Source organism: Mustela putorius, unplaced genomic scaffold, assembly GCF_011764305.1.
Source record: "Mustela putorius furo isolate JIRA1106 unplaced genomic scaffold, ASM1176430v1.1 tig00000487_pilon_pilon_pilon, whole genome shotgun sequence".
NCBI lineage: Eukaryota > Metazoa > Chordata > Mammalia > Carnivora > Mustelidae > Mustela > Mustela putorius.
In genome coordinates this window covers 6977529-7000917 of record NW_025421399.1, presented here as the reverse complement: position 1 = coordinate 7000917, position 23389 = coordinate 6977529, and the positions used below count along the sequence as shown (strand labels likewise).

General features: G+C 38.2%; 1 protein-coding gene across 1 annotated transcript in view; it reads left to right on the top strand.

Moving 5' to 3' along the window:
* The window catches only part of SMURF2 (SMAD specific E3 ubiquitin protein ligase 2), a 118689-nt gene that overhangs the window by 65324 nt on the left and 29976 nt on the right, over positions 1 to 23389 (top strand). Inside the window, exons 3-6 of the mRNA XM_045080912.1 lie at positions 5882 to 5990; positions 15588 to 15721; positions 18032 to 18097; positions 23193 to 23277. Coding sequence (XP_044936847.1) covers positions 5882 to 5990; positions 15588 to 15721; positions 18032 to 18097; positions 23193 to 23277 — 394 coding nt within the window. The remainder of the gene's footprint in view (positions 1 to 5881; positions 5991 to 15587; positions 15722 to 18031; positions 18098 to 23192; positions 23278 to 23389) is intronic.

Sequence of the window (23389 nt, the reverse complement as noted above, 5' to 3'; positions counted from 1 at the left end):
CAGTTTTCTGAGAAAATCTAGAGGAATCTTCCTTTAATTTTTGATAAACCTCGGAGAGCCAATTATTATCACTTATGATCTTCATCTGCCCTTAAGTTGTAGGTAGGAAAAGGAGTTCCTTCTTGAATTCTTTCTCTTTTTCATTGGTGTAGGTGTAAATGTTAATAAAAATTCTTAAAGGGGCGCCTGGGTGGCTCAGTGGGTTAAGCCCCTGCCTTCGGCTCAGGTCATGATCTCGGGGTCCTGGGATCGAGTCCCGCATTGGGCTCTCTGCTCTGCAGGGAGCCTGCTTCCTCCTCTCTCTCTCTGTCTGCCTCTCTGCCTACTTGTGATCTCTCTGTCAAATAAATAAATAAAATATAAAAAAAAAAATTCTTAAAGAACTGTGAATTTGCTCCAGAGATAAGAAAATTAGGGGAAACTATGTGATTATATTTAAAACCAGAATGGAAGAAACACTTGATGGTTCTGGAAAGGGAAATAGGAAAGCCAATCCTGAGGCCTTCAGAAGACACGCAGCCAGGGGTGGGCCATCTCTCGGGTTCACAGTGGGAACAGCCTCTGCTGTGGTAGATTTACATCTTTGGTCTGTTTATAAGTTGAGGGTTGCCCACATTAATTCCAGAGAAAGAATTATGATACTTCCTAAATCTCTTAATGAAATTTGAGTGGGAGTGTCTATTATCAGAGTGCAATTATCATTGACACCAAAATGTAAAGTGTTTGTAACAAGGTTTAAATCATGTTGAATGAGAAGGGTAAATTTTAATATCAAGCTTGACTATATAGACTGATGAACTATGTATGTGTGTATATATTTAATTATAGAAAAAAAATACAAAGCCAGGTGCTGTAATTTGTGTAATTTGAGATAATATTTATCTTGGGTATCTACCCTTGCTAAAAAAAAGTTTTGCTAATTCGTTTTTTAGAATTGTTTGCAAGCTTATTGGCTTTAAAAAATAAGTTCCTTGGGTGCCTGAGTGGCTCAGTGGGTTAAGCCTCTGCCTTTGGCTCAAGTCATGATCTGAGGGTCTTGGGATCAAGTCCTGCATCGGGCTCTCTGCTCGGCAGGGAGCCTACTTCTCCCTCTCTCTGCCTGCCTCTCTGCCTACTTGTGATCTCTGTCTGTCAAATAAATAAATAAAGTCTTAAAAAAAAAGTTCCTTCCCCTTCTCCCACAATTTTAGAAGGAAAAGTTTCTCAACATATAGGAACATGTAGAGAGTTTTATAGCGAATATCCACCATCTGGATTCTACCATTAAGTTCGTCACGTACCTGTTTATCCATTATCTGTTTTTTCAAGTAGGTTTTCTTTTTTAAAAAGATTTTATTTATTTATTTATTTATTTATTTATTTATTTGAGAGAGAGAGAGATTGAGGGAGAGAGAGAGGGGGAGAGAGAGAAGCAGACTCCTTGGTGAGCAGAGAGCCCAACACAGGGCTGGATCCCAGCATTGTGAGATCATGACTTGAGCCTAAGGCAGACACTTAGCAGACTCAGCCACCCAGGTGCCCCAAGAATGTTTTCATTAGTATATTTTTTTCTTTTTTATGCAACATTTAAATAAAAGATTTGTGTATAAGCTATTGTGTTAGGGTGCTGTATGTAAGGGCCAAATTGAAGTCACTCGAAACCAAGATGGTTGGTGATCCCCCCCCCCCATCAAAAATTAAAGCTTTAGGGGCATCTGAGTGGCTCAGTGGGTTAAAGCCTCTGCCTTCGCTTGGGTCATTATCTCAGGGTCCTGGGATTGAGCCCCGTGTCGTCTCGGGCTATCTGCTCAGCAGGGAGCCTGCTTCCCCTCCACCCCCTGCCTGCCTCTTTGCCTACTTGTGATCTCTGTCTGTCAAATAAAATCTTAAAAAAAAAAAAAATAAAGCTTTAGGAGCACTTGGATGGCTCACGTGGTTGAGTGTTAGACTCTTGATCTCAGATCTTGATCTCACGGTCATGAGTTCAAGTGCCGAGACTGGGCTTCGTGCTGGACATGGAGCCTACTTAAAAAACAACAACAGCAACAACTTTGATTTCTCTGGAAAGTAGCACACTTCTAAGTTGAAGATTTTGTTTCATTATTATTTGTAGTCCAAGTACATTTGTATAGTGAAAAAGTCTTGAGCTTTAGCTATTTTTATATGACTCAGAAGTGATGGGGATAATTGAGAAATTTTTAAAAATACAGAAAATAACTTAGCCACTTTATATTTGCCACTAGAGGTCTCACTCACGTCAGAAAACTTGATAGCTTTTGACTACTTTATAGTAACTTGGCTCTCAAGTTAAATTTTTGTGGAGTAATATAACCAGGTAAGTTGAAATTTAGGTATTTTTGTTGTTGATGTTAGGGTGTAGAGCTTGTATTTTGTATTATTGAACAGAAGAGAAATGTAGGAGTCCAGGACTGAGAATTTTATACTTAAGGATTTGGAAGCCATATGTAGTGGTTTGTGTGGAAAAGTTTTCCTTAGTCTATAATTATATAACTGGTTAAACATCTAAAAGGAAAGCTCGAAATGTGGTTTTTGTTTTGTTTTTGCTTACAAACATACATTTATATGTTTTTTGAGATAGTAGAATCAAAACAAGATAGAATGGATTCCTTCAGGAGAAAATACTTAATGTTATCGAGGGCAGAGGGAAAAGTACTTTTCCATTAAACACCGTTAAAAATGATTAGGTATTATTAAAATACTATAAGTATGTCTTGTACATGATTTAAAAAAAATAAAAAGGGGTGCCTGGGTGGCTCCGTTGTTAAGCATCTGTCTTCAGCTGAGGTCATGATCCCAGGTTCCTGGGATTGAGCTCACACTGGGCTCCCTGCTTAGTAGGGAGTCTTCTTCTTCCTCTGCCAGCTGCTTCCCCTGCTTGTGCTCTATCTCTGTGTCAAATAAATAAATCAGTAAATCTTAAAAAAATATATATAGTTAAATACATCAATACCCTAACTTCCCAAGTATCTTCTTAAATACTTGACACTCATAAATTTTGTTCTTCTCTTATTTGAAGTTTACAGATCACAGAATCATAAGAATTGGGGAACTGACAACACAGTTTCTGGCTGGCCTTGAGTCTTGGCACATTGGTATCTTGACTTAAAAATAAAAAGATGTCAGAATGTAGATATCAAGGTGTACAAGTTCTTTAGTTATCAAGACTTATCAACATTTTTGTTCTAGTATTTTCAGCTGTCCATAGGAAATCTTTGCTATCCTTAAATATGTTTAATGCCTAAATTGTCATTTTAAAAAAATATTTTATTTATTTATTTTGACAGAGAGAGATCACAAGTAGGCAGAGTGGCAGGCAGAGAGAGGGAGGGAAGCAGGCTCCCCGCTGAGCAGAGTCCGATGCTGGGCTTGATTCCAGGACCCTGAGATCATGACCTGAGCCAAAGGCAGAGGCTAACCCACTGAGCCACCCAAGTGCCCCCTAAATTGTCATTTTTGTCTCTAACATTTTATTTATAAATAGTTCTACCTTCTGGGGCGCCTGGGTGGCTCAGTGGGTTAAGCCTCTGCCTTCAGCTCAGGTCATGATCTCAGGGTCCTGGAATCAAGCCCAGCATCAGGCTCTCTGCTGAGCAGGGAGTTTGTTCCGCCTCTCTCTGCCTGCCTCTCTGCCCCTGCTTGTGATCTATGTCTGTCAAATAGATAAATAAAATCTTTAAAAAAAAAAAAAGTTTTACCTTCTCATTTTTCTTTCCCCCAAAAGACCACTCTTCTCATTGTTACTTAGGGCTGAAAACCGTAGTGTCATTTTTTACTTTAGTTTCTTATATACTCATTAGATCTTTCAGAGTAGCTGATTTCACTGTCACTTTCCTTTTCATGTGACTTCACTAATGCAGAGTTTACTTACCTTACTGTTCTTTTATCCTACTCTGTGGAACTTCCAACAGCTTCATAGATGTTCTCTGTACCAGTCTTTCCTTCTCCCAGTCTACCTGAATACCACTAGTGAAAAAACAGGACCATGTATTTACAGCCATGCTTAAGAACCTGGCTCCCTGTTACCTGTTTCAGTCATCTTCTGACTTTCAAGCCTCTCTTACCAGCAGTATTTACTTTTACACATTAGCATAGATGATTTGGTTAGACTCCTCAGAGCCCTTCAGATATTGTCAGTATTGTCATACCTTTCTTGGCAATCTTCCTGTTTGTCCTTTAAAGCCCTAGTGAGTCCCATATCTGTATACTCCCCGCTCCCCTGCTTTGATTAACTGTTCAAACTCCAGCTGTTCTCTTGTTTTCCGGAGCTCTTACTTGTACTCACCGTTGAACTACATAATAAACGAGAGTATAACATAGCATAGTGGTTAAGAGCATGAAATCAAGAATTAGATTATATGTGCTGCATGACTTTAAAAATCTAATCTTTAGACCCTGTCTCTGTCATGTGCTATTTGTCCTTGGACTAGTTAATTAATCCTCTTGTGCCTCAGTTTCCTTATCAGAAGAGATTATAGTGGTATTTACCCCATTGGATTATTGTGAAGAATAAGAGATTGAGTGTAAGTAAAGCATTTAGAATAGTGCCTGACATAGTGTTTAAAGTGTTTTCTTTATAGTCAGTACAAACACTGTTTATTCTCAGGTTCACCTCTCCCCCACAACAATTTTTTTTTTTTTAAGATTTTTATTGTGACAAGGAGAGTGAGTGAGAGAGGGAACACAAGCACGGTGGGGGGGGCTGGAGAGGGAGAAGCAGGCTCCCCGCTGAGTATTGAGCCTGATGTGGGGCTCTATTTGGGACCCTGGGATGCTGACCTGATCTGAAGGCAGATGCGTAATGACTGAGCCACCCAGGTGCTCTACCCCACAGCGTTTTTTAAAAAAAGATATATTTTTTTCATGTGAGAGGGAGAGAGCCAGAGTGAACATGAGCTGGGGGAAGGGCAGAAGGTGAGAGAGAGCCTCAGGCGGACTTCTGCTGAGTGCAGAGCCCCGATGCAGGGCTCAGTCTCACAACCCATGAGATCATGACCTGAGCTGAAACCAAGAGTTGGAGGCCTGACCCACTGAGCCACCCAGGTTCGCCAACCCGTACACTAACACCACCCCCCCCCCCATCCTCCCTGTAACCTTGGCATATTCTTATCTCCCCAGTTATCAGATAGTAAGATCTTTTAAGGTGGAGTATCAGATTTTTTAACTCAGTTTCTCATCACTCATGGTAGCTATCAAAACTTTCTGGCTAATTTGATTTCTCTGTAGCCCATGTTCTTATGTAAAGATCTTTAGTAAGCTCTTTCTTTAAATGCTGCTAAGAGGGGCCTCTGGGTGGCTCAGTGGGTTGAAGCCTCTGCCTTTGGCTCAGGTCATGATCCCAGGATCCTGGATTGAGCCCCACATCTGGCTCTATGCTTAGCAGGGAGCCTGCTTCCTCCTCTCTCAATCTCTGCCTGCCTCTCTGCCTACTTGTGATCTCTGTCTATAAATAAATAAATAAAATCTTTAAAAAAAAATAAAATAAATGTACTAAGAGAGACCTTGGGAAGGCTCTCAGAGAGCCAGGAATGTTTTAAGCTTCCTGGGGTCAAGGGGCTGGTAAAATTCTATAAAAAGTCCACATTTTGAGGTAACCTGTAGGCTTTGGTAGTTTAAGCTGAGAATGTTTTGAGATAGGAGCAAGAAAAAAAAATGTAGCTTTTGGTATTTAATATAGAATTAACTTTAATCTTAATTTTAATATAGAATTAACTTTCATCTTCATTTTAAAATGGACCACTTTCATTTATAACTAAATGTTCAACTTTTTATAAAGAATGGAATAATCTTTTGTAGTAAGTAGTGAGCTTTATACAATTAATCTTCTATTTTCCATGCCAGAATATTCTTTAATTAAAAAAAAAATTTTCCCCTTTTTTCACAGGACTTCCTGATCCATTTGCTAAGGTGGTGGTTGATGGATCTGGGCAATGCCATTCTACAGATACTGTGAAGAATACCCTTGATCCAAAGTGGAATCAGCATTATGACCTGTAGGTTTAAATGATTCATTTGCAACGAAACTTAGAATCAATAGTATTTGATATAGTCTTTGAAAAGAATCTCTGAAAATGATCAGAGTTTGATCTGTGGTATAATTTGGTCTTCACAGAGAGACACAAAACCTAATGGAAAGGTTCTTTGTCTTATTGATAGCTGGTTGGTTTTGAAAGACTAAATGCCGCTAATGAGCCTATAGAGAACAAAATGCATGTGCGACTTAGAGCCCCACCCCATCTTTTTTCAGTTAAGTAAAGGTATTAATTTACTTTTGGCCAATTATGAGTAATAAACAAGAAGTTATAATTGGGATGCACTCGTAGGCATTCTTTTTGCTTTCGTAGGCTGCTTTTATTTATATTTATGTAACTTCCTAAAAAGGCACATAATACTGTAAGGCTTTTAATGGGAAGATGCAGTCTGCTGTCCCATTCTTATCCCCAATTCCCATTCTCAAGGTAACTACTTTGAGTAACTTTGACTGGTTATTCTGGTATTTTCTTCTGTTCATGCTTATTTTATACATCTTTATGTGGGGTGGGTGTGGGAGGAGAGATGCCAAGAGAGATTTAGTATATATATACTTTTAATTTTAGGTATTATTTTTACATTTCCTACCATATAAAAAAATTAAGCTTTTACAACTGATCTCTCTCATCCCTATTCCCACAATACTCAAAACGCCCAAGTAGCACTTCTTTCTCCCAGTCCCCAGTATAGTTACGTGAACCTTTTTGGTTAAATCATTGTTCTGTATTTACATTACTATGATCATGTAAATATTCATAATTGAGTCTTGTGGTGTGCAATGGTTACATTTCCTTTCTTGATAACTTTTGTTTTTCTGGAGTTAGAACTGTCTTACTTTGCCATTTGTTGTGTTCTCTCTGTCTTGTTGGTTAATTTCCAGTCTCCCACAGGACTAAACATTTCTCCATATATTCAGCCACACAAGCAATTCCACTGGCTTTGTTCTCTTCTTGGAGATATCCCTCCTGTAACCTCTGTCCTCTTCCTCCAGTCTGGTCTGGTAGTCTAAACTGGTCTGAGATCTGCTGCGCAGTTGTCTGGGAACTTGCCTTTATCATTACATTGGGGATTTCCTTTGTCTCCTCTAGGTTCAGTGACTTCCCATTTTTTTGTTTATTCCCTGTTTTGATGTAGTCTGTCTTTCATTGAGAAAGAGTACAAAGATAGGGAAAATTTCTTTGATATTTTATCTGAAAATATACTTTGTCTTCTCACTTGATTGTTTGTCTACGTATAAACTTCTAGGTAAGACATCACTTTCTTTCCAAATTGTGAATACAGTGCTCCATTGTCTTGCAGGTCTAGATCAGCACTGCTGAATAGAAATACAATGGGAGCCACAAATGGGAGCTCAGCTGCAATTTTAAATTTGCTAGAAGCCACATTTTAAAAATTCAGTAAAAAGAATGTTTTAATAAATATATTTTATTTTGTTCAGTATATTTAAAATATTCTCATTTCAACATATAATCAATATAAATTTTTTTATAAATAGAATTTTTTAAAAAAGCATTTTAAAATTAAGTCTTTGAGATCTTACAGGAATCTGTTTTGCACTTACAGAGTGCCTCAGCTTGGATGAGCCTCTAGTACTTAGTACCTTCATGTGGCTGGTGGCTGCCCTTTTGCACAGTGCAGTTTTAGAGCCATTACTAATGGCATCCTGATTTTGGTCTTTTTTGATTATTGTTTTCCACTGGAAGATTCCAGGGTATTCTCCTTATGCCTGATACTACATTTTTTGGTGATGGTCTTAGTATATATTATTGTTACATAGTGCTAGATACTTATTAGAAACTTTTAATCTGGATAATGAAATTCTTTTTAAAAATTTTAATTTCAGGGGCACCTGGGTGGCTCAGTGGGTTAAAACCTCTGCCTTCGGCTCCAGTCATGACCCCAGGGTCCTGGGATGGAGCCCCACATCGGGCTCTCTGCTCAGCAGGGAGCCTGCTTCCCTTCTCTCTCTCTCTCTCTGCCTACTTGTGATCTCTGTCAAATAAATAAGTAAAATCTTATATTTCAGTATAGTTAACATACGGTGTTATATTAGTTCAGGTGTTCAATATAGTGATTCAGCAGTTCCATATATTAGTCAGTGTTCATCAAGATAAGTGAACTCTTGGAGCACTTGGGTGGCTCAGTGAGTCAAGCATCTGACTCTTGGTTTCAGCTCAGGTTATGATCTTAGTGTTGTGAGATTGAGCATTGGGCTCTGTGCTGGGCATGGAGTCTGCTTAAGATTCTTTCTCCCTCTCACTCTGCTCCCCCTACATCCCACTCCCTCACTGAGTACCCTCCACCCCCAAAAAAGCTAAGTGTACTCTTAATCTCCTTTAACTTTTGACCTGTCTCCCTCCCGTAGCCATCTATGTTCTCTATAGTTAAGAGTCTGTTTTTTTGGTTAATTTTTTCCCCTTTGCTCATTTGTTTTATTTCTTAAATTCCACATATGAATGAAATCATGTGGTATTTGTCTGTCTCTGGCTGGCTTATTTTGTAGCACTATGCTCTCTAGATCCATCCATGTTGTTTCAGATGGCAAGATTTCATTCTTTATTATAATTGAATAATATTCCATCCTTTATCCATTCTTGTCTGAATAGACATGAGGGCTTTTTCCATAATTTGGCTATTGTAAATAATGCTGCAGTAAACATAGGGGTACATATCCTTTCGAATTAGTATTTTCGTATTCTTTGGGTAAATATCCAGTAGTGTGATTACTAGATCGTAGGGTAGTTCTAGTTTTGTTTTATTTTATTTTTTTTGAGAGAGAGCAAGTGAACTGGGGATGGGGCAGAGGGAGAAAATCTCAAGCAGACTCCACACTGAGGGTAGAGCTGAACTTGGGGGTCATTGGTTTATGATGACTCCAACCAAGGTCAAAATCCAAACAGAAATCAGGAGTCAGACACTTAACTGACTGAGCCATCCAGGTGCCCTTATGTTTTTAAATTTTTTTTTAATATTTTATTTATTTTGGGGCGACTGGGTGGCTCAGTGGGTTAAGCCTCTGCCTTCAGCTCAGGTCATACTCTCAAGGTCCTGAGATCAAGCCCCGCATGGGGCTCTCTGCTTGGCAGGGAGCCTGCTTCCCCCCCTTCTCTGCCTGCCTCTCTGACTACTTGTGATCTCTCTGTCTCTCTGTCAAATAAATAAATCTTAAAAAATATATATATTTTATTTATTTTTAGAGAGTAGAGCAAGTATGTGAGAGCTAGCAGGGGGGCTGGAGAAAGACAAACAGACTCTGCACTGAGCTTAGAGCCCAACATGGGGCTCGATCTCAGGACCCTGAGATCATGACCTGAGCTGAAATCAAGAGTCATATGCTTAACTAACTGAGCCAACCAGGCACCCCACTATTTTTAATTTTTTTTTGAGGAACTTCCATATGTCTTCCATAGTGGCTATACCAGTTTACATCCCCCGCAACGGTGCATGAGGGTTCCTTTTTCTCCACATCCTCAACAACACTTGTTTTTCGAGTTTATGATTTTAGCCTTTCTGACAGGTGTGTGAGGTGATGTCTTATGGTTTTGATTTGTATTTTCCTGATGATGAATGTGAGCATCTTTTCATGTGTCTCTTGGCCATCTGTATGTCTTCTTTGGAGAGATGTCTTTTCATATCTTATATGTGTTTTTTATTTTATTTTATTTTTTTATTATATGTGTTTTTTAATTGGATTGTTTGCTGTTTTTTTGGTGTTGAGTTGTTTAAGTTATTTATGTATATTGGATACTAACCCTTTACTGGATATGTCACTTGCAAATATTTTCTCCCATTCAGTAGATTGTCCATTAGTTCTTTTTGTCCTTTTCTGTGCAGAAGCTTTTTATTTTGATGTACTCCCAGTAGTTTGTTTTTGCTTTTGTTTCCCTAGCCTCTTGTGACATATCTAGGAAGATGTTATTATGGCTGATGTCAGAGAAATTACTGCCTGTGGTCTCTTCTGAATACTTAACTCTTTAGTTAATAGAAAATTATTTATTTATTTAGTAAGAGTGATTAAAAGATCTTATTTTTTATTTATAAAAAAATTAAAATTTTTATGTTTTTAAGATCTTATTTATTTACTTGACAGAAAGGGAGAGCACAAGCAGGGGGAGCAACAGGTAGAGGCAGAGGAAGAGGGTGTTTTTTGGCTCTGTAATGAGCAGAGAGCCTGATGTGGGTCTCTCTGATCCCAGGACTCTGGGATCACAACCTGAGCAGAAGGCAGACCCTTAACTGACTAAGCCATCTGGGCGTGCCCCCCCCCCCCCCGCAACAAGATGCTACACTCAACATGGGGCTTGAACTTATAACCCTGAGATCAAGAATTGCACGTTCCACTAACTAAGTCAGCCAGGCGCCCCTGTCTTTATTTATTTATGGATAATTTCCTCTCCATTTTCTCTTTCTCTCTTTTTCCTTTTCTGGAACTCCTGTTATTTTGGATGTTATCCCTTCTGAACTGATCATCATTTAGTTGCCCTTTTTTCCTCTCATATTTTCTTTTTTTAAATATTTTATTTATTTGAGAGAGAAAGGAGTTTACAAGTGGGGGAGGGGCTGAGAGAGAAAGTGAGAGAGTGTGTAATAGGCAGACTCCCTGCTGAGCAGGGAGCCTGACACCCTCTTATTCCAGGACTCTAAGCTCATCACCTGAGCCAGTCAGATGCTTAACCAACTGAGCACCTTCTCTGTTTTAATAAACTATTTTTGTTTTAGTAAAAAAATTAAAAACTCTGAAGAACTGTCTGGACTGTTTCCCCAATTTAATTTTCAAACATTCCTTTTATTGTCATTTCTGCTTTCACATTTTTAGCTTCCAAGATCACTTTGGTTTTTGACTTTTTTTTTTTTCATAATTTCCTCTTATTTCTTGGATGCAGTATCTTCTCTAATAAGAGAAGTTAGTTTCCTTCTGTTGCTTGTATTGCCTCTCTTTTGTCAGAGTTCCTTATTTTCTGTTAGTTTGACTTGGGTTTCTTCGGTTTTATATTTAAGGGGAGGCATTTAAATGTTGATTGGAAAATCTGTGCCCATGGGTAGAGCTGGTCCACTCATTAGGGTAATCAGGTATGACTGTGACAGTTCTCCCATTTCCTGCTTGGAGGCCATATATTCTTGGATGCTAGTGTTTCTGGAGCTGAAGACTGTAAGGATGCTAGGGGGTGTCTCTTTTGCCTGTATTAACCTCTTCTTAATATCCCTGCTTTTATTAAGGACTTTCATCTCCTTCGTCAGCTGTGCCTAGTGTCCTTAAACCTTACGTCTCCTGCCAGGGTTGAGGATGAACTGCAAAGGGGAGGGGATTCAGGAGGGCTTTCCAGGCCTTTCTGTACTTCACTAGTCCTCCTTTTTTAGCCCCACCATCACTGTCAGTGGATCCTGGGCTTAGAAGTTAGTGAATATTTTAGGGGTGGCTGGGTGGCTCAGTGGGTTGAGCCTCTGCCTTTGGCTCAGGTCATGATCTGGGGTCCTGGGATCGAGCCCCGCATCGGGCTCTCTGCTTGGCGGGGAGGATTTGATGGCAGTAGTAATCTTGTTTCTTATTTGTTCCTTCCTGAAACCAGATTTCGGTTGAGTTTTCTTTAGTTCCTTTCTTTTCTTTAGGTTGTTAATTCCATTATCACATGCTTTGTACACCACTATCATTTTGTCAGCATATATCATGTTATAAACATGTTAACTGCCTTGACATCCTGACTTTCAAGTGTTTGGTCTTTTAAGCTATTTAAGCTTTAGACTTCACCCTTATCAGTTTGAGATTCTTTTTCAAAGTGTTCCACTTGACTTACCTACAAAAATGAATTTTAGATCTCCTATCAAACCTGTATGCCTGACATCTCTGCTACTTACTTCTAGACAAATAGTTCTAGAACTACCCTAGACTACCCATCTCAGCCAGGATTCTGGTCAGTTACTTCAGTTTTATTTTCTAAACCACATGTGAACAAATGTCCTATCTCTACTACTAAAACACTGAGATAGGCTTTTGTGTATGCCCCTCAGTGCTATAGCTTTTGTGTATGCCCCTCAGTGCTATAGCTCAGTAACTCCCAAGTTAGTATGCCGATAAGTAGGAACCAAAAAAGTAGGCTATAGAGAGAAGTGAGAGTACCTGCTCTGGCCTCCACCGCTTGCTTATGTGGTAATGTTTAACCTCTTGTGCGTTGGTTTCCATTGACAACAGCAACAATGCCTACTTTACAAGACTGATAGGAAAAGTGAGACAGATAATACCTGTAAAGTGCTTAGACTAGGACCTGACAGGTAATTCTCAAATGTTAGATGCTTTCAGTAAATGTATTGTATTATTGTATTAGGTCACACATTTTTTTTTTTTTTATTTGGCCTACAGTGAATTTAAAATCACAGCTCCAATAAGCTACTATCTGTGTAACTGACTAAACTTTTGAGTTCTTAGATTGTTTAAGCCATGTCTTTAAGCTTCATATTTAAATTCAGCCAGAGACCCAAGTACAGTGTGAACAAGGCCTAGTCCTCCAAGTTTACAGCCAAGTGGTGTATCAACACAAGTAAATAGGAAATTATAAATAGTGTGGTAAGAAAATGCGAAAGTATAGGGTGCTCTGGAAATATGCAGAACTTCTTTATATGAATTTAAGAGTTAAGGACAGCTTACTAGAAAAAGTGACATTTAGGCTTAGACCTTAAGTGGGAGTTTACTTGAAAAAGGAAAAGTGGGCTGGCTCTAAGCAAAAGTGGTCTATGTGAAGACCAGAGGTGAAAAAGATCATGGCTTTGAAAGCAGTTTGGAGGGGCAGCATTAGCGAGTTCACGTAAGGGGAGTATGGTATAGGATAAGCAAAGAGAGGCAAGCAGGAGCCAGCTCATGAGAGTCCTTGAAAGCCTATTAGTAATTTGAATCCTCTCCTAAAATCAGTGGAGAGCAGTGAAAGGATTTTAAGTGGGGGAGATGCTATCATCAGGTTTATATCCAGGAGTGAGCACTTGGACTGTAATGTGAAGAATGGTTTGGAGGGAGGCAATGATGTCCAGGAGACTAGTTCTAGCACTGGAGTATGCAGGAGCCTGGTTGGCTGGAGGCCGGTGGAGCCAGTGGTGAGAGGATTTACCCAAGGCAGAACAAAAGAGATAGAAGTTTACTGACTACACTGCAAGGGAGCAGTGAGCAGGACAGCAAAGGAGACACTGGCCACAAGGAGGCTGGGTGGGGGGTGGCTTTTGTTAAGTGGGGAGTGAGGAGGTATAGGAACATATGAAATTTTCCTTTTCTGGTACCTGTGCTGGTCGTAAGTAGCCCATTGGTCAGCTAAGGCCTATGGATATTTTGAGGTGGTGGGTCACTGTATGAGCTTGTTTGCATTCAGCCTGTGGTCACTGTGGCCCCTTTGACATTACTCAGGTTTCCATTGCTCTGTTGCCCAGAAGTAGCCTCTATATTGCCCCTGAGATTGACAATGACAAATCTTTGGTATTTGGTTGGAGGTCTTCTCTTTAGTAACTGTTTCATGCTGGACCTGGGGGAGAGAGTATACCTACCTAAATTTGTCTGTTTCAGGGGTTCTGTGCAAGTTACAGACCAGAGCTTGATATTATAATAATGTGCTAATAATAGGTAGTTTGAGTGAGATTCCCTGGTGGCCAGGTCCATGGAATTTATGGGGTGGGGGCTTTCCAGTGGTATGGGCTGGAATCCCTGTTGAGTCATCATTTGTATGTGGAGTTGTTGGATCCAGCACATAGAAATGAGGACTTTGTTAGAAAAGTAGTAATGTGAATGAAGAGATGTGTAGACTTTCTAAATATTTATAATATGGCCTTAAAACTTAAAAAAAAATGTCCTTGAAGAAAATGAAATCACACTATATTCTGTGCTTTGCTGGGTCTGTCTCAAAAGCTGGTTTGCTGAACTCTGCCTTAGACTCCTTGCTTTTCTAGCCTTGCTTCTACAGTCTTTCTCAATACAGCAGCTAGGATGATCTTGTTAAAACATATTTCAAATCTTGTTACTCCTCTGCTTCCCATCTTCTGGTTTCCAGCCTTACTTGGAGTAAAGGCCAGAGTTCATACTCTGGCTGACAAGGCCCTTTATGATTTGCCTTCTGTATTGGTTAGAGCAGACTAACTGATATAATAGGCAACTCCAGATTTTCAGTGACTTCATGCAGTAGCAGTGTATTTTTTATAAAAGTTTCACTTAGCTGGGGATGGGGGGTAGTGATTCACTGTCTTAGGTTGTTCAAGGACACAAACTGACAGCATCTCCTCCTGTCTTTGGGTGTTAACAGCCAGTCTCCTGACAGGCTGTTTACGCCAGCGGTGGGTTAAGGCATGAGGGATTGATCAGTTTTATCATACTTGTACATCAAGCTTACCAGTTCGGAAAGTGATTTAATGTGATTTTTTTCTTTTAATGTTGGTTTGGGGTGGTTTAGCTGTTTAATAATTGATTCTGGTTCTAGAATTTTGACATCTCATGCAGCAGATACTTGCCAAGTTAGGTCTGTTAGGTATAGTTAAAAATTGGTGCATGCATCCTGGATAGTTTAGTCCAGAGTTTGTCATTTGAAGCAACAGAAATGAAACTCAAATTGGCTTAATTTTTAAAAAGGGAATGCATTGGTTTGTATAATTGAAAGTCCGGGGTGGGGGGGGGGGAAGTCATGCTTTAAGCACAGCTGGATCCAAGTGTGGCTTCCCTGTTTCTCATTTAAAAGTTTTAGTTCTCACTTAAGTGGTTTGGCTTTTTTATATAATAGGTGAATTTTTCTGATGTTACTGCTTTACTGAATTACACTTTAAGGTCAAGGTTGCTGGACCAAAAATTTGACCACGTAGAGGCAATGAAATAGGGGGGTTCTACTGATACACTTACGTTATTTGATTATATTTTTGCATGGGATGGCACCATGTGAACCAATTGGCTGTGGTAGAGCTTTTACATACTTGCAGGTATATGCACAGACAAGTGTAGTAACGCTTTTCCCTGCTCTGCTTGTCTGCAGGCAGTGAAGTGAAATCTGCAAGAGTCCTGCTCGCTCAAGGCCTGCATATAGGAAAGAAGCAGGGGAAAAGCGTTACAATCAGCTTTTGTTCTACAGCATTTAAAAACATAACAGGTATGTCAGATTTTTGGTCTGTCAGCCTTGACGATGCCCTTTGAAAACTAACTGAGTACTTACTCTGAGATGATAGGGCATGCCATTGCAGTGTTTTTAAAATGTGACTGATAAAAGTTCCTGTAACATTTTTGTTCTTGGAAAGAAATGTCAAAAACTCCTTTAGTGTTATTTGACACTAGCTACTAAAATAGTTTTTTACTAACAAAAATTATTACCCAGCCTGAGAGTGGTAGATATGATGAAGGAGATAATAACATTTCTATTTGGATTTTACTTTTACGATTTAAAAAAAAATTTAAATTCAATCCTGTGGGATCGATTGAACTCAAAACATAGTTTGCATTATATAGCCACACTCTGAAGCATTTGTAGCTTTAGACTATAAAAACAAAAGAAAAATTTCACACTAACTACTTGTAGTTGCCAAGTTACCCATTCAGTCATGTTGTGTTTTAGGTATATTGGAAAGTCTGATTCGGTTACGATCAGTGTGTGGAATCATAAGAAGATCCATAAAAAACAAGGTGCTGGATTTCTTGGTTGTGTACGACTTCTTTCCAATGCCATCAACCGCCTCAAAGACACTGGTTGTGAGTAGATACTAGTGCTTTTTAAAATTTAAAAAAAAGTATATATATTTGTGTAACACACACACACACACACACTCATATCCCCACACATGGTTTTTGTGATCCAGAAACTTAACTTCCTATGTATGTTTGAAACATTGGTAGAAATTCTTGGTTAAATTTATTTTATGGACTTTATAAAAAGAATGAAACATTTAAAATATGTGAAACTTGAACTGCATCAGAGCTGCTGTTTAGTATCTAGTGAATTTATTAGTGTTAGGAAAGGTTTGATATCCAAGAGTGAAAAGAAAGGTGTCAAAAGTATATATGCCTTTTTTTCTTAGTACTATTCTCTGGTTTGGGTGGATTTATGAGATAAAGTGAGTTTTATTTAGGTGATTGGAATGTTTAAGGGGAAATATTATTGAATAAGAGTGATATATGATGATAAAAAAATTTAAAGTTCTGGAAAGGTGAAACATTGAGTGTAAGACAGCTGTATTAACTACTTAATTATAGCTTAGTTTTTCACTAACCTGGGTGTTTAGAAGATCAGGCCAAGATCAAGACATTAGAAATGATTTCCATATTGGATTGACAGGTTTAATTAGCATGTGCGTAATTCATGTCACCAGGCGACAAGCATCTTTTGGGGGATTATTTCCATTGGGACATAGATGAAAATGTCTTTTTCAACAAAAATTTTTATTGTTTCTATGGGATTCTTTTTTATATAATATAAAAAATATTGCTAGTTATTATCATGGGATTTTAGCCCAGATGTCTCTGCCAAACAAAAATTCACCTAGAATGTAGCTGAAGAAATTAATAAAAGATAGAGCAAATTTAGCTTTGAATATTAGATATATTGAGATGACCCCTTTTAATGTATATGATATCATAGTCCAGATACATAAATATTGATCTGTTAAAAAGGGAGAAAATTGTGCCAGAAGTCCTGAGTTGGGGGAACTTAAAGGCACCTGAGAATTTCTCTTCTCTCTGAGTTGACAGGGTGACCCACCAGGAAGGACTTTGGGATTGGTAAAGGTCTAGCACATAAAAACGAACTGTTTTATGACTCAACCCAGCAGGCAAACTGAAGACTTACAGGTCATATGTATGGCTTTATCTCTGCTTCCATTTAGCCAACATTTATTGAACCTTTAATGTGCCAAGTACTAGACAAAACCCTGGTGATAAAAGGTGAGAAAGGCATGGATCCTGTCCCCTAAGAAGCAAGGGCGAGGGCCTGCTGGCAAAGGGAGAAGGACTCACTGGAGAGACTGAACAAGAGCAGAGAAATTGCTTTGCAGAAGTCCACTATGTAGTGAATTTATCAGTGTCCATTTATTTCGCAAAGGGAAAAATGTCTGTTTTTGGCTGGATAGCCAGGCGCTGTAGTTTTGGGACACAGATTTTTCTTTCTGCTGCCTGTGTTTCATTGCATTAATTTACTTGACCCCTTTGATGTGCCATAATATTTCATTTATCACACATTTATTGAGCACCCTGATACAGTGTTCTACCAGTTTGGAGTGGAAAATACAAAGACTCATGTATGATCTTTTCCTCTTATCAATTCATAACTTCTTTAAATAGATGGCATATAGCTGTACAAGAATTCAACTTTAAGTGATATAATCAAAAGCAACGTGTTGTGGGTGACACTGTTCCCTACTATGACTGACCAGGTCATTGTGATGCCTATTCTATAGATAAGGCATGAGAGAGTAAATGAGTTGCCCCTAAATGAGGTAGTAGCTGAACTGACTCAAATCCTTATCTTACAGTTTATACTCAGCTTCTTATTAATACTTACTTTGTGCAAGTGGAGCTCATTTGAAATGGTTAGATAAAAAATAATAACTAACATTTATTGAACACTTCTATGCCAGGAACTGTGCTAAAAGTTTTACAGAATTACCTAATTTGATCCTTAAAAAATATGAGGTGGGTACTATAGTTATATGTGAGAAAATCAAGACTTGGATAAATTGCCTAAGAACAACAACTATTAAGTGACAAGCTAAGAGTCAGACAAAGTGGTCTGAAACCTTTGGAGAAAAAGTAATTGCCTCTTGGCAATGTATACACCAGTGCCTTACAGTTTTTGAAATCTGTATTTATCAAAACTTTGTTAAGACATTTTTACTAATTATATATGCAGTTAGAAATTTGAAACATTTGCTTCATCTTTAAAACATTATTCTTTAAATGATAGGCCTGTTTGCCATTGGATTATGGAAGTTTACCATCACTCTCTAGATGTTAGAAGCTCTGATACCAGCTTATTTTTTAATTGCTTTTTTTGTTGATTTGAAATAGATCAGAGGTTGGATCTGTGCAAACTTGGGCCAAATGACAATGATACGGTTAGAGGACAGATAGTAGGTAAGTGGAATATATAAAATCATGTGAAATTTTGGCATCATTCAGACTGACCGAATTCTAAATATCTTTTAAATCCAAGTGCACTAACTATAGCTTCATTGTATTGGCTTGAGTTAAATGAGTCACATAAAAAGTTTCAAACAGTGGATCCAGGTTCCAGGCTACCTTAATTTAAAGAATTTTAAAAAACCAAACCCTTGAACTATAAATAATGTTTAAAAAAAAAAAAAAAAGAAAAAGAAAAGTAGGCTCCTAATGTGAAAAACTATTGCTCCTTTAGACAGTCTTTTAAAGACAGACTTTATACATGGTCTGAAACTTTTCTAAAAATAGTTCTTAAACTGGTTTTTGAGTAAGAATATTTTATTGAACTTTGTTTAACCTTTACAGTTTTAAGGGGCACCTGGGTGGCTCAGTGGGTTAGGCCTCTGCTTTGGGCTGAGATCACGATCTCAGTCCTGGGATGGAGCCCTGCATTGTGCGCTCTGCTCAGCAGGGAGCCACCCACCCCTGCCTGCCTCTCTGTCTACTTGTGATCACTCGCTCTCTGTCAAATAAATAAATAAAAATATTTACCAAAAAATCACTTTACAGTTTTAAAATAATCAGTGCTAATTGAAAAGAATATGAGGAATGATAGAATACTGATGGGAGAAAGGGAGAGGTTGCTATCTTACTTGTGAGACACTCAGTGGGCTATCTTGAATTGACTCAGAGGAAGAGTTTTTTGTTTTAAAGATTTTTATATATTTATTTGACAGAGACACAGCAAGAGAGGGAACACAAGCAGGGGGAGTGGGAGAGGGAGAAGCAGGCTTCCTTTGGAGCAGGGAGCCTGATGGGCGAGTTGATCCCAGGACTCTGGGATCATGACCTGAGCCGAAGGCAGATGGCCTAACGACTGAGCTACCCAGGTGCCCCAGAGGAAGGACTTTATACAAAATTTCCTGAGATTCAAGAATTGATGGATTGATTTTTGATCAAGATACATAGTGTGTGGGGCTCCTGGGTGGCTTAGATGGTTGGACATCTGCCTTTGGCTCAGGTCATGATCTCTAAGTCCTGGAGTGGAGCCCCACATTGGGCTCCTAGCTCAGCAGGGAGTCTGCTTCTCCCTCTTCCTCTGCCTCTCGGCCTGCCTGTGCTCTTTCTGTCTCTCCCAAATGACTAAATAAAAAAATCTTAACACAAAAACAAACAAAAAAACCCAAAACAAGACACATAGTGTGGTAGGATACCAAGGTGGGCTCCTTTGAGGCTTCTTAAAGAAGAAGACATGACTGGAATCTTACCACTTCAGTATAGAGCAGAATTTAAGATAAGTTGATTGCATTATGAACCTATCAGAGAGGTTTTAGTTACTGAAGTTACTTTTGAAGGGCCTCGTTTGCCAAGGGAATGAATTGGGTTCAGAGTGAATTGCCAGAGTAGCAACATGACAAAGCCCTATGATAGTTACCACAGGGAAGTGTCTGCACTACAGCCTAATTGAGAATTCCTGTCATTCTTAGATTGAGAAGGGAGTAAAAGAACTCAAATGCTGGCATATAAGACTTTTTTTTTTAAAGATTTTATTTATTTGACAGAGACACAGTGAGACAGGGAGCAGCACAAGCAGGGTTGAGTGGGAAAGGGAGAAGAAGGCTTCTTGTGGAGAAGGAAGTCTGATGCAGGGCTCGATACCGGGACCCCAGGGTCATGACCCCAGCCGAGGGCAGACGCTTAACGACTGAGCCACCTGAGCACCCCAACATATAAAAGACTTGATCTCAGCCAAAAGGCCAAGAAGTGATATATAAGACTTTTAAATGTGATAGTTCTTACTTTATTTGATTTGCTATGTTATGTAATTTTTGCCAACTAATGTCCAGTAGTAACAAATAGTTCCGCTAGGTGTAGATGGCATTTATAAAAACAGCAGACTTTTCCTTTGTCAGTAATTAGAAATAAACCTATGGAGTATATTATATAAAAAAAGCTTTTCTTTAAAATGTGTGTGTGTTTAAATTTGAAGTTTTTGTGTGAATTTGGTTATCATAGTAGAGATATGTTGGACTCAAACATTATGCTTTATTGTCCTGCCATTTAAAAACAGAATAAATTAAAAAAAAAATCAAAACCAGAATGAGTTCTAGTTCTTACTGAATTAGACCTTTCCAAATAATCATGCATAGATGTATATAACATCCTTTGGGAAATGGAGATAAGTACACTAGAATACTAACTTTAAAAAAATATATATCCCTTTCTAATAATTTTATATACACTTATATGTGTATATTTTTTATGATTTTTGTTCATTGAATATAAAATTTTTGTTTTCACTTACTGTAGCCATTATTAGTGTTTATAGTTAGTGATTTTAGAGGCTGAATTATATTAATATGTCATAGCTTAATTACTAGACTTTTAAGTTATTATTATTATTATTATTTTTTGCTATTGTAACATTGAAACTTGCAAGCATTTCTGGACACTTAGCTTTATCCTATTTTTGGAGTATTACCATAAAGAAAAATCTCCCAAATTGAGACAAGTGATACAAGGTTATAAGTCCTCTCCCTTGTTTTTGAATCTGTTATTCAATTCTTCGCATCTCTTGTGAGGTTTTTCTTTTTTTGTTATAAAATCAAATAAAAGTATAGACAGAGAACATAAGGAGCAACCATAACATGGCATCGTGGTCATTACCTTAATGTATATACCTTTTTAAATTTATTTATTTATTTTTATTTATTTTTAGAGATTTTTATTTATTTGATAGAGAGATCACCAGTAGGCAGAGCAGCTGGCTGGGCGGGGTGGCGGGGAGCAGGCTCCCTGCTGAGATAAGAGCCTGATTCCGGGGGCCCAGAGATTCATAACCTGATCCCAAGTCAGAGACTTAACACACTGAGCGACCCAGCGCCGCATACCTTTTTTTAAAATGATGTTACACTGTACAGAATTTTAAATAACCTGATTTAATCTGTTCTAAACATCTTTTGTTGTTGTTCATGGATGCATTTTAATGTTGTATAGCAGTCCATGGTGGACAAATAATTTAGCTGTGTGTTATTGCTGGATGTTTAGATTGTTTCTGATGTTTTAATGTTAGGAACAGTGTTCTTAAAATCATAGTAGTTCTATGGTTCATTTTACATTTTGCTAGGATTAGGCCATTTAAAAACACAAACTCACCTAAAAATTGCTTAGGTGTTTTGTAATGCAGCAGTATGGAGTTGAAGCTTATGAAATCCTTAATTTTGAGACTTAATATTATTCTAAACTCGCTAATGAAAAAATACATAGTTTTTGGGCGCCTGGGTGGCTCAGTGGGTTAGGCCGCTGCCTTCGGCTCAGGTCATGATCTCAGGGTCCTGGGATCGAGTCCCGCATCGGGCTCTCTGCTCACCAGGGAGCCTGCTTCCTCCTCTCTCTCTCTGCCTGCCTCTCTGCCTACTTGTGATCTCTGTCTGTCAAATAAATAAATAAAATCTTTAAAAAAAAAAAAAAAAGAAAAAGAAAAAATACATAGTTTTTGCAGGGATTATATTTGGGTAAGCATTTCGCTTAGCCTTTCTGTATAAAAACTGGTTAATACTGTTTTTAGTGCAATTTCCATATAACATTTTGTTTAAATTCACTGAGGAAAAGTATGTTACAATGTCACCTATAAATGAAATTCATATAAAGGTGTAACGTATTGAACTTTCTGATTTTTCAAAATTTTTGCAGAGCTGGAAGATTTCAGAATTTTGGAACCCTTCCTAGAACGAAGGGTCCTTAGATGTCATACTTTATATAGTAACTGGTTAATTCTTTAAAAGTTGGGTTGGGGCATTTGGGTGGCTCAGTCTTTAAGCATCTGCCTTGAGCTCATGATCCCAGGGTTCTGGGATGGAGCCCCACATCAGGCTCCCTGCTCAATGGGAAGCCTGATTCTCCCTTCCTCTCCCCCTGTTTGTGTTCCCTCTCTCGCTGTCTCTTTCTCTCTGTCAAGAAATAAATAAAAATCTTAAAAGATAAAAAAATAAAAGTTGGATTTTAGTCACATTTGCCCGTTCCTATTTTATCTTTTAGGGAGAATTGCCAAAAATAGAATTAAAGAATATTAGAGCAGCAAGGGGACAGACATAACAGCCTAACTTCCTCATTATTTAGATTATCTAAACTTCAAGAATGTTAAGTGTTTTGTTGACGGTCATTTGCCAAACTAAGTGTTAGAGCCTGGTCTAGAGCTTACATCTCTTGCTTCCAAATTTATAGTAGTAGTTTTACACCACACATGATTATGTACTATTTTAACTCATGGAATCGAAGTATTGCCTGATTGCTAGAATCCAGTTTCATGGGTTTTGTTTTCTGTTTTTTATTTTTTAAGATTTATTTATTTATTTTTAAGATTTATTTTAGAGGGCACCTGAGTGGCTCAGTTGTTTAAGTGTTTGCCTTTGGCTCAGGTCATGATCCTAGTGTCCTGGGATCTAGTCCCACCTCAGGCTTCATACTCAGTGGGGAGTCTGCTTCTCCCTCTGCCTCTCCCCGCTACTCATGCTTGCTCTCTTTCTCTCACAAAAATAAATAAATATAATCTTAAAAAAAAAATAAAGACTTTAGAGAGCAAGAACAGGAGGGGCAGAAGGAGAGGGGGGAGAATCTCAAGCAGACTTGATCTCACAATCCTGAGATTGCAACCTAAGTCCAAACCAAGAGTTGGATGCTCAACTACTGTGCCACTCAGAAGCCCCTCTTTGTTTTTTTAAAGGTGTGTTAAGAATTAAACCCAAATTAATGTGAACTTTTCCAGTTCCTCTGTATGTGAATATACCTTTCATGTGTTATGCCTGTTTTGAGTATAGTAGAGGGCTTGCATTACTCCATTACAATGGTCAAAAAGGATTTAAACTCTCCTCTATGACCACAATAAAGGATACAAAATCATAAAATTTTAATGTCACTCCTAAATGGAAAAAGAAATTACAGATTTATTAAAAGCTGAAGAGTTCATTCTGGAGTATTAAATAAGCTAGATGTCTTTTAAAGATACATATTTTAAATTGAAATAAATCTTTCTCGTTTTCCAACTCTTAGTAATTTTTTCGTTGTCTTACAGTAAGTCTTCAGTCCAGAGACCGAATAGGCACAGGAGGACAAGTTGTGGACTGCAGTCGTTTATTTGATAATGATTTACCAGATGGGTAAGCTGAGATCATTAGAGAAATATGTTGATAACATCCTTCAAATAATGACAAATAAATTGGTATTTATTGTATGCTTAACTTTAGAAATTTGCCGAACAGTTCCAGAATG